We start from the raw sequence: 12,108 nt of genomic DNA, 5'->3' as shown, positions 1-12,108 counted from the left end.
TAACTCCAAATTCCCTCCAAGTCACTCACCATCCTGATTTGGACATATATTGCCATTCCTTCATCGTCGCTGGGTCAAAATTCTGGAACTCCCTACCTAACAGCACCTTCACCACATGGGCTGCAAGTGGAGTTCAAGAATGCACACCATCACCTTCTCAAGGGCAACTAGGATGGCAATAATTGCTCGCCTTCCCAGAGATGCTCACATCCCAAGAATGAATTTAAAAACAAAGTCACATAAGTTTATATGTTGACAGTTGTCTAAGAGCTGACTGCACTTTCTTAAACCTCCAGCAGAGAGCGGGAAATTTTATTGTGATGGTAAAGTAGATAATTTTAAACCAATCCAGCAATTACTCAGAGTCATAGAAATTTATGGCACAAAAGGAGGCCACTCGGCCCATCGTGTTTGTGCCAGCCAAAAAAGAGCTACCCAGCTTAATCCCACTTTCCAGCTCTTGGACTGTAGCCTTGTAGGTTATGGCACTTCAAGTGCATATCCAAGTACTTTTTAGAGGGTTTCTGCCTCTACCACCCTTTCAGATAGTGAGTTCCAGACCCTCTACCACCCTCTGGGTGAAAAACTTTCTCCTCAGCTCCCCTCTAATCCTTTTAACAATTACTTTAAATCTATGTCCCCTGGTTATTGACCTCTCTGCTAAGAGAAATAGATCCTTCCTATCCACTCTATCGAAGCCCCTCATAATTTTATACACCTCAATTAAATCTCCAAAGAAAACAACCCCAGTCTATCCAATGTTTCACCATAGCTAAAATTCTCCAGTCCTGGCAACATCCTCATAAATCTCCTCTGTACCCTCTCTAGTGCAATCACATCTTTCCTGTAATGTGGTGACCAGAACTGTACGCAGTCCTCACGCAGTGGCCTAACTAGTATTTTATAGAATTCTAGCATAACCTCCCTCCTCTTATATTTTATGCCTCAGCTAATAAAGGAAAGTATCCCGTATGCCTTCTTTACCACCTTATCTACCTGTCTTGCTACCTTCAGGGATCTGTGCACATGCACTCCAAGGTCCTTCACTTCCTCTACACCTCTCAGTATCCTCCCATTTATTGTGTGTTTCCTTGCCTTATTTGCCCTCCCCAAATGAATTACTTCACACTTCTCCGGATTGAACTCCATTTGCCACTTTTCTGCCCACCTGACTTGTCCATTGATATCTTCCTGCAGTCTACAGCTTTCCTCCTCACTATCAACCACACGGCCAATTTTTGTGTCATCTGCAAACTTCTTAACCATGCCCTCTACATTTAAGTCTAAATCATTAATATGTATCACAAAAAGCAAGGGACCTCGTACTGAGCCCTATGGAACCCCATTGGAAACAGCCTTCCAGTCACAAAAACACCTGTCAAACATTACCCTTTGCTTCCTGACGCTGAGCCAATTTTGGATCCAACTTGCCACTTTCCCGTGGATCCCATGTTTGTATTTCTCTCCCTCTCCCTCTCTCCCACTGTTTGTGTTTCTATCCCTCTCCCTCTGCCATGTGGGACCTTGTCAAAAGCCTTGCTAAAATCTATGTAGACTACATCAAACGCGCTACCCTCATCGATCCTCCTTGTTACCTCCTCAAAAAATTCAATCAAGTTAGTCAGACATAACCTTCCCTTAACAAATCCATGCTGACTGTCCTTGATTAATCCGTGCCTTTCTAAATGAGTATTAATACCGGCCCTCAGAATTGTTTCCAATGATTTGCCCACCATCGAGGTTAGGCTGACTGGCCTGTAATTACTCGGTCTATCCCTTTCTCCCTTTTTAAACAACGGTACAATATTAGCAGTCCTCCAATCCTCCGGCACCACGCCTGTAGCCAGGGAGGATTGGAAAATGATGGTCAGAGCCTCCGCTATTTTCTCCCTTGCTTCTCTTAACAGCCTGCCGTAGATTTCATACGGGCCTGGTGATTTATCCACTTTCAAAGATGCTAAAACCCTTAATACTTCTTCTCTCACTATGTTTATCCCATCCAATATTTCACACTCCTCCTCCTTAACTACAATGTCTGCATCATCCCCCTCAAAGCATTCATTAAGAACCATACCCACATCTTCCGCCTCCACATATAGATTACCTTTTTGGTCTCCAATAGGCCCTACTCTTTCCTTAGTTATCCTCTTGCTCTTTATGTATTTATAAAACATTTTTGGGTTTTCCTTGATTTTACTTGCCAATATTTTCTCATGCCCTCTCTTTGCTTTCCTAATTTCCTTTTTAATTTCGCCCCTACACTTTCTATACTCCTCTAGGTTTTCTGCAGTATTGAGCTCACGGTAGCTGATATAAGCTTCCCTTTTTTGCCTTATCCTACCCTGTATGCTCCTTGATATCCAGGGGGCTCTAGATTTGGCAGTCCCACCCTTTTTCTTTGTGGGAACATATTTGCTCTGAACCCTCACTATCTCCCCCTTGAATGCCTCCCACTGCTCTGACACTGCAAATTAAAATATATAAAGATAAAACTTCACCTATTGTCACTAGAAGAATGCACTGCTCATTACATTGAAAGTTTCTGTGAAAATTGGGTATATTTTCTGACAGGTAATGTTCAGTTGGTGGGTATTACCATTGGGAAAATGACTGATCCCAGGTGGGAACTTCATTGTAATATTTAAATGAAGTTGCAATAATGTTGTTTTGACATTTACACAGTGCCCTTATGTCTACCTGTAGGACTAGGTGACCATTACTTTGCAAAGAGCCAGAGATAACACTTATATATGGAGCTGGTCACCCTATCACTTGATAGAAATTGAAAACTGAAAAATAATCTCCCCACATCTTCCCAAAATGCTGCTCTAAGTGAGGTTAAATCTTTCATCGCTCAGAAATTAAGATTTACGTAGAATTACATAGAATGTATGGCAGAGAAACAGGCCATTCGGCTCAACAGGTCCGTGCTGGAGTTTATGCTCCACTAGAGCCTCCTCTCTCCCTACTTCATCTAACCCTCTCAGCATAACCATCTATTCCTTTCTTTTCTCCCTCATGTATTTATCTAGCTTCCCCTTAAATGCTAGTTGCCTCAACTACTCCTTGTGGTAGCGAGTTCCATATTCTAACCACTCTCTGGGTAAAGAAGTTTCTCCTGAGTTCTCTATTGGATTTATTAGAGACTATCTTATATTTATGGCCCGTAGTTCTGGTCTCCCCCACAAGTGGAAACATCTTCTCTGTGTCTACCCTATCAAACCCTTTCATAATCTTAAAGACCTCTATCAGTCTTTCTAGAGAAAAGAGCCCCAGCCTGCTTAATCTTTCCCGATAGTTTCAGCCTCCCAGTTCTGGTATCATCCTAGTAAAATTTTTTTGCTCCTTCTCCAGTGCCTCTATATCCTTTTTATAATATGGAGACCAGAACTGTTCACAGTACTCCATGTGTGGTCTAACCAAGGTTCTATACAAGTTTAACATAAACTTCTCTGCTTTTCAATTCTATCGCTCTAGAAATGAAACCCAATGCTTGGTTTTTTTTTAATGGCCTTATTAACCTGCGTCACTACTTTTAGTGATTTGCGTATCTGTACCCCCAGATCCCTCTGCTCCTCTACCCCATTTAGACTCTTATTATCCAAGCAGTATGTGGCCCCTTTATTCTTCCTACCAAAATGTAATACCTCTCATTTATCTATATTGAAATTCATTTGCCAATTACACACCCGTTCTGCAAGCTTATTAATGTCTTCCTGTGTTTTGTCGCAGTCCTCCTTGGTATTAACTTTACCTCCCAATTTGATGTCGTCTGCAAATTTTGAAATTGTACTTCTGATTTTTAAGTCCAGATCATTTATGCAACGGTGAATAACCGTGGTCCCGGCACCGATCTTTATGGAACATCACTTCCCACCTCTTGCCAGTCTGAGTAACTACATTTAATCCCTACTCTGTTTTGTAGCCAGCTTGCGATCCATTCTGCTACTTGTCCCCTGACTCCACATGCTCTGACCTTAGTCATGAGTCTACTATCGAAGGCCTTTTGAAAATCCAAATATATTACATCTATTGCATTATCCTTATCTACTCTTTCTGTTACTTCTTCAAAGAATTCAATGAGGTTGGTCAAGCAGGATCTTCCCTTTTGAAATCCATGCTATTTTTTATTATATTTTTAGTTTTCTATTACATCTTTGAATAATGTAAGGAATCTTACAACATCAGGCTATAGTCCAACTGTTTTATTTGAAAATCACAAGCTTTCGGAGGCTTTCTCCTTCGTCAGGTGAGCGAGTGTGGGATTCCATGGAAGGTTACCGCATTTATAGTCAGAGAACAATACCTGGTGATTACAGATGAATAAGGATTCCATTATCTTAAGCTAATTGGTCTCTAGTTCCCTGGACTTGTTCTATCTCCCTTATAGGAATCCTTATAGAAATATAGGAATCACATTAGCTGTCCGCCAGTCCTCTGACACTATTCCCTTCTCTAATGAATTTTTACATATATGTAATAGTGCCTCTGCTATCTCTTCCCGAACTTCTTTTAATATGTGCGGATGCAATCCATCCGGACCAGGGGTTTTATCCTCTCTAGGTTTGATTAGTTTATCAATTATCTCCCCACTTCTATCTTAAATGTCTTTATACCTTTTTAAATCTCTTCTTCTAATGTCATGCCCACCATGATAGTCTCCCTGGTAAATACTGAGGCAAAGTAATTATTTAATATTTCTGCCATTTTGCTGTTGTTAACTGTGAGTTTATTGCGTGTATCCCTTAGTGGTCCTATTCCTATCCTGATTTTTCTTTTGTTATTTTACGATTCGGTGGAATACTTTACTATTTCTTTTTATATTCCTTGCTAATTTTGTAGTTTCTCCTTGCCTTCCGGATTGTTTTTTAAAATTTCTTTCCTAACCTTTTCGTATTCCTTGTTGTCATCCTCTCCTTTGTTGTCTATGTACTTAGTGTATGCCCTTTTCTTTTGTTTCAATTTTGCCCTCATTTCTTTATTCATCCATGGTGTATCACTATTGGCCAGTTTGTTCTTGCTTTTTAGTGGGATGTATTTCTCCTGGACTCTATTGATCACCGTTTTAAATGTTTCCCACTGCCGTTCTATTTCTTTGTTTGTCAGTAAATTTCTCCAGTTCCAGTCTCATCCCCTGAAAATTAACCTTTTTCCACTTTATTACTTAGGTCTTTGTTTTACTTACATCCTTGTCAATTTTTATCTTAAACCTTGTTATGTTGTGGTCGCTATTGCCTAGATGTTCCTCTACACTTACTTTTCTTACCTGTTCTAGTTCATTTTCCATTACTAGATCCAGCAATGCTTCCTCTCTTGTTGGGATTTTTACATACTGGGTAAGAAAGGAGTCCTGCACATATTGTAAAAACTCCACTCCCTGTACCCCTTTACCTACCTCTTTGTGCCAGTTTATTTGGGGATAATTAAAATTCCCATGATTATTATTCTATGTCCTTTACTCATTTCACATATTTGCTTATATATTTCTTCCTCCACCCCCTTTCCACTATTAGGTGGTCTGTAGTATACCCCTATCAGTGTGATCGATCCCTTCTTATCTTTTATTTCAATCCATTTGGATTCTGTTTCTATCCTTCTGTTAGTTGTGTCCCTTATTTCTACTGCCATTATGTTATCTCTAATTAGTACAGCTACTCCCCCCTTCTTCCTTCCCTTTCTGATTATGTTATAACCTGCAATATTTAGTTGCCAGTCCTGTTCTTTCTGTAGTCTTCTGTAGTCATGTATAAGTTATTCCTACTACATCAGGTTCCTCACTACTGCCTCCAGTTTCCCCATTTTATTTTGGACACTGTTTACATTGCTGTACAGTTTAATTCATCTTTAATAGTTGTTCCTTTTATCTTATTTTTAATAGTCCTTTTATATTTCTGTTTTATAACTGTATTTGTTTCTTCACTGTTTATGTTATCTTTATTCCTTACTCTGGTCTGACCTTTACACTCTTCTCCTGTTTCTTTTATCTTTAAGCTTTTGTTATTGTTACCAGATCCCTCCCCTACCTTGCTAGTTTAAAGCCTTATGCACCACCCTATTTATCCTTTCCTCTAGGACTCTGGTCCCATTCCGGTTCAGGTGGAGCTCATCCCAGAGGTACAGCTCCTTCCTGACCCAGTTCTGGTGCCAGTGTCCCATGAAATGGAACCCCTCCTTCCCACACCACTCTTTTGGCCACGCATTCACCTTTATGATCTGCCTATCCCTATTCCAATTAGCATGTGGATCGGGTAGTAAACTGGAGATTACCACCCGTGAGGTCCTGCTTTTTAATTTAGTTCTTAGCATCTGACCACAACAATTGGATCCTCCCCTTCCCTTTCCAAGTTCCTCTCCAGTTGCTCCGAGATGTCCTTTACCCTTGCACCAGGTAGGCAACACCCCCTCCTGGACTTTTGATCGTGACTGCAGAGGACGCTGTGTATCCCCCTGATAATAGAATCCCCTATGACTACAACCTTTCTATTCTGATCCTCCCTCACTTAGACTGCCTCATGCTCCACGGTGCTATAGTTAGCATTCTGGGCATCCTTCATCCTTATCGTCACAGGTATCAAGTACCTCATATCTGTTGGATAGGACGAGTGTTTGCCGGACCACCTCCTCTAATTCCTTTTCCCTTATGTGTCGGAGTTTCTCTAACTCGCACTCCAGTTCAAAGACTCTGAGCCAGAGTGTCTTGAGCCAGAATGTCTCAAGCCAGAGACATTTACTGCAGATGTGGCAATCCGGGACAGTATCGCTGTCCACAAACGCCCAGATATTACAGTCCCGACACACAGTCTGTATTGCCATTTCTAGTTTTTATTTATTTAATCAGTAGTTTATTTCTAGGTCTAATAGAATCACTTGAGATTATATTTAGTAAATGGATTTAGCTTGATTTCAAAATAATTAGTAGTTACTTAGTCTTTTGTTTAAATTTGATGTATTTTTTCTTTAAGTTTTAAAAGTTGATAGATTAGTTTATAGTCCCTTGGTTTAAATTGCTTAGCTCCTAATTCTCACACTCACCAAATTCCCAGTTGAAAGTCCTCACTCTGGCAATTCACTCCGTTAGAGGTTCACTGTCTGTCTTTACCAGCCTCTGTGCTCAAGCTCTGTGCTTTTGCAAAGCTCCTTGTACGATATACCTTTCTGGCACATCCTAATTACAATTGGTTAGTCAACTTCCAGCCACAATAATTAATACCTAGTTGAGAACTTACTTACAGCTGATTGTCTGGGAAATTATTAACTGCCATTGACTTGCAGCACTGTCTTGCAGCTTTTTAAAGTTAGTAAACTAAGTTTAATCTAAGTTAAGTTTCAGTTTGATAAAAATAAAACACACTTACTACTTACCAGTGAATTCCCACACTCTCCAAATTCCCAGTTGAAAGTCCTCACTCTGTTAGCAATTCACTGTTAGAGGTTCACTCTCTGTCTTTACCAACCCCTGTGCTTCTCTCTCCCCTTTCACTAACAAGTCACACTTTCTTGCAAAGACCAGATCAGCATTTGGTGCAATAGTATTAACCAATTGTGAAAGAGAAGTGTTGTCATCTAGCTCACTGTGAATGGCAACCAAGGCTTGAAACTGTACCACGGAAATCTATAAGGTAGTCAGTGATTGCACAAAGTAGACTCTATTTCAGTGTGCTTCATACTGTATGTACATGTGTGCTGTAAAATGCACCATATAGGTTTTGGTTATCTTAGTTATCTTCTGGAGCACCATCATTGCTCCAGCACTGTCTCTGCAACTACTTCACCAGTTTAGCAAGTGACACACTTTATATTGGAGTGAAAAAAGATCACTTAATGGGTGTGTGGGAAATGTAAAAATTCACCTTTGTTGCTGGAGGGATTTATTTTGGGGTTAGGCAGAATGAAGGGACCTTTACTCTACATCCTGGCTGCACCTGATGCTGAAAGAACTCACAGTAATATTAACAGGTTTCATTTTCTCAGCCACAGGATACCAAAAAAATAAATCTTATTGCACTAAGCCATACATTTATATTGTTGGCTCTGTGGTGTTCTTGCTTATTCAGTAGGATAGCATTTGATGTTCTGCAGATAACTTGTGCAGTCCATATTTTGAATCTCTCATTTATTTATATTCTGAATAGGAAACAATACAATAAAGGTCTGGACTCAACTGACAGCATAAAGGAGCCAGGAGAAGCTTAGTAAGGATCAGACTGTAAAACATAAGTGACTTGAAAATGTTTTAATTTTATTCTCCAAGAGCTGTATATCTTTATATAGTTCTGTATTTTCATGAACATGAATTAAGAGTAGCTGCACATTATGGGGATGCAGGAGCACAAGTGAATGAGGATACCCACATGTACGAGATGGTGGTAGCCTGAAGATGGCGATTTGCCTGAGTCTCCTTTTTCTCATCCTTCCCCCACCCACATGGCCTCTCATTACCAAAGGACAAACTTGCACTGACACTAAAGACATGACAGCTGTCCATCCTGAAGATGGTTGGGTCCATTATTGAGTGGAGGGGTCAATGAAACCTCCAACATTGCAGCTTATTTTAGCGCAAAGATTTCCTCTTTTTTGGTTTCCCCAAATACGCAGGGCATTTGTGGATGAGAGCACTGCTCAGAAACGAGTACTGGATTTGGTCGTGGGGGTGGGGAAAAGAGACGCTCTGATTTTTTTCCCCTCCCCTCCCTCACCGTACCTTCATTCGGCAGCACGACTGAAGCTGGGAATCAGGTGCAGCGGAAGTAATGGCAGGAAGAAACCCAGAATCCCATCACTCCCTGTTGGCGCTCCAACATTTATTGGTGGAGAAATTTTAAAGACTGAAAATCAAGACAGCTGGCCAGTGTATAAAAACAGAAAATGCTGGAGCTGCACAGTAGGCCAGTCAACACCCGAGGGAGAAAGGTTGGCAACTGTTACAGTGGGACCCTTTATCATATCCACTGACTGACTGACTGTGTATTTCCAATATTTCGCTTTTTATCTCTATGGCAGTAATGGGGGCGTAGAGGAGTAGTTTAATACATGTTATCACTAATTGTACTGATGAGAATATCCTAGAATTATTCTAGAATATACAATATGTGGTGTAAATATTGTTCCCTATTGAACAGCCCATTTTTATTTTTTTGATGATTTTCTGATGCACATTAACTTGCACTGGGGAGAAGCTTCAAGGTGGGAGTGAATCACAATATGTGGAAGGTGAGTGAATCATAATATCGGGAAGGTGAGCCAACAATCCCTACTGTGGTTGAGACATCATGAGTGGAAAAAGTCATCAACCAGTAGAAGTACGATATCCTTCATAATCAGTATAGTACCTTCCTAAAATTATAAAAGATTTCCCTCCTATTTCTTAACTCTTCCTGCAGCACCTCAATGTCTCAGCTACAGTTACTCTAACCAGTCATTTGGGTGGTAGATGAGGGTTAAGTCTTCAGTGACTCTCCTTGTCACCATTGAGAAACTCAGCACACAAAAAAAAAATTGCATTTGCAAATCAAACAAGTAATACATCAACAGAGAACATTGCACCACAGTGATGTACCCTATATGATCATATTAGTCGCAAGAAGTTCATGAACAGATTCTAGGTGGGGTAGTCGGACAGAAACGTGGCAATTTAGGAAGATGAGAACTGGATCTGGTTAGGGGCTCTGTGCAATTCTAAAGGCTTATTCTTGTCCTGCATAGTTTTGTGTTTTTGTGTCTCATTTCTCAAAAGTCTGACTTAAAGATTCACATTACTTCCTTCGCAGCACTCAGGATGATAGCCGCGATTCCACCTTTATCACCCAGCTTCGAATGGATAATGCATCAAGCCACATCTTCACCATATCAGATATTCAGCTGTCAAAAGAAATTATATTACCAGATATTGTGATAAAATAAATTATAAGAATCAAGCAACAGTTTTATATTGCATTAGCATCTCAAAATATATGTATTAGAATCATGAAATTAGAAACACAATTTAAAATGTGCTTTAAAATTTTTGGTGAAAGTATATTTTTTGTTTGTTTTATTTTTATGCCTTAAGTGTCAAGGTTTCAAACAGCGTGTCATTTAAATAGCAACAGGATGGCATAGTACATTGGTGTGGAGATGCCGGTGATGGACTGGGGTTGACAATTGTAAACAATTTTACAACACCAAGTTATAGTCCAGCAATTTTATTTTAAATTCACAAGCTTTCGGAGGCTACCTCCTTCCTCAGGTGAACGATGTGAAAATGAAATCCTCGAAATGAAATCGCATTTATAATTCACAGAACAATGCCAGGTGATTACAGACAGTTTTTTCAACTGCCCGTTGCCAAGGCAATCAGTGTGCAGACAGACAGGTGTTACCTGCCAGGTCTCAGAATATACAAATCACCAAAAAAAACAATAAACAAAAAAAAACAGAGATAAAGAGGTAGAAACATAGAAAAGACAGCAACTGACCCGTTATATTAAAAACAGATAACATTTGTTCGCTAGTGGGGTAACGTGTAGCGTGACATGAACCCAAGATCCCGGTTGAGGCCGTCCTCATGGGTGCGGAACTTGGCTATCAATTTCTGCTCGACGATTTTGCGTTGTCGTGTGTCTCGAAGGCCGCCTTGGAGTACGCTTACCCGAAGGTCGGTGGATGAATGTCCATGACTGCTGAAGTGTTCCCCGACTGGGAGGGAACCCTCCTGTTTGGCGATTGTTGCGCGGTGTCCGTTCATCCGTTGTCGCAGCGTCTGCATGGTCTCGCCAATGTACTATGCTCTGGGGCATCCTTTCCTGCAACGTATGAGGTAGACAACGTTGGCCGAGTCACAGGAGTATGAACCATGCACCTGGTGGGTGGTGTCCTCTCGTGTGAAGGTGGTATCTGTGTCGATGATCTGGCATGTCTTGCAGAGGTTACCGTGGCAGGGTTGTGTGGTGTCGTGGACGCTGTTCTCTTGAAAGCTGGGTAATTTGCTGCGAACGATGGTTTGTTTGAGGTTGGGTGGCTGTTTAAAGGCGAGCAGTGGAGGTGTTTGTCCTCATTGATGACATGTTGAAGGCTGCGGAGAACATGGCGTAGTTTCTCCGCTCCGGGGAAGTACTGGACGACAAAGGGTACTCTGTTGGTTGCGTCCCGTGTTAGTCTCCTGAGGAGGTCTATGCGATTTTTTGCTGTGGCCCGTCGGAACTGTCGATCGATGAGTCGAGCGTCATATCCCGTTCTTACTAGGGCGTCTTTCAGCGTCTGTAGGTGTCCATCGCGTTCCTCCTCGTCTGAGCAGACCCTGTGTATTCGCAGGGCCTGTCCATAGGGGATGGCCTCTTTGACGTGGTTAGGGTGGAAGCTGGAAAAGTGGAGCATCGTGAGGTTGTCCGTGGGCTTGCGGTAGAGTGAGGTGCTGAGGTGCCCGTCTATGATGGAGATTCGTGTGTCCAAGAAAGAAACTGATTCTGAGGAGTAGTACATTGGAGCATAGATATACCATGATAGGGGAGTGGGGAAGCACGTTTGATTTTCTCACTCCACTGAGCTGTGATCTCAGTTGCACTGCTCCAGGGAGAAGCCAAGTGGACGTCTGGTGCCTCCTGAAGGGCGTGAACAAAAACAATGGAAGGGAGCGGTGGGGAATCTCCAGTGGATTTTTAAGCAGCCAATTAAGACTGCAAGCAGGCTGTTCACCCTCAGGCACAGGCTATGAATGGCAGTGGGGCAAGCAGCAAGGGACATTTAAACAATTCTATGAGCATTTCTTTTATCCCTGCTATTTAAATGTTAAGTAGGCAATGCCTATAAGGAAGAATAAAATTGCTGGACTATAACTTGGTGTTGTAAAATTGTTTACAATTATAAGGAAGAAGGCAGCTGAGTGCCTTAGATAAATTCCTTAAACAGTTCATATAATCAGCAGATCCCAGCGATTATAATTCAGTCTATAACTTATGCTCATTCTATAATGTACAGATGCACTGGGGGGGCGGGGGAGGGGGGGAGGAGAGAAAGAAAGATGGGAGGCCATTAAGCTTACAAATTGTTTCTTGGGGTGCTGTGGAAATCTTTGAAGACAACCCCAGATTATGCAAACTAGTGAGGGAAGATGCATAAACACCAGTCTTGGCT

General features: G+C 41.3%; 1 protein-coding gene across 2 annotated transcripts in view; it reads left to right on the top strand.

Moving 5' to 3' along the window:
- Nucleotides 1-10,015, top strand: part of LOC137326689 (basal body-orientation factor 1-like) — a 35,905-nt gene extending 25,890 nt beyond the window's left edge. Inside the window, exons 10-11 of one of the 2 annotated variants that reach the window (XM_067992009.1) lie at nucleotides 8,133-8,192; nucleotides 9,768-10,015. In XM_067992009.1, coding sequence (XP_067848110.1) covers nucleotides 8,133-8,192; nucleotides 9,768-9,900 — 193 coding nt within the window. In that variant the 3' untranslated portion in view covers nucleotides 9,901-10,015. The remainder of the gene's footprint in view (nucleotides 1-8,132; nucleotides 8,193-9,767) is intronic. The other variant, XM_067992010.1, reaches the window with a different exon arrangement.
- Nucleotides 10,016-12,108: the final 2,093 nt, after the last annotated feature.

The sequence above is a fragment of the Heptranchias perlo genome, chromosome 10, assembly GCF_035084215.1.
Source record: "Heptranchias perlo isolate sHepPer1 chromosome 10, sHepPer1.hap1, whole genome shotgun sequence".
Classification (NCBI taxonomy): domain Eukaryota; kingdom Metazoa; phylum Chordata; class Chondrichthyes; order Hexanchiformes; family Hexanchidae; genus Heptranchias; species Heptranchias perlo.
Note: the sequence above shows the minus strand (reverse complement) of the source record. Positions and strands in the feature narration are given on the sequence as shown.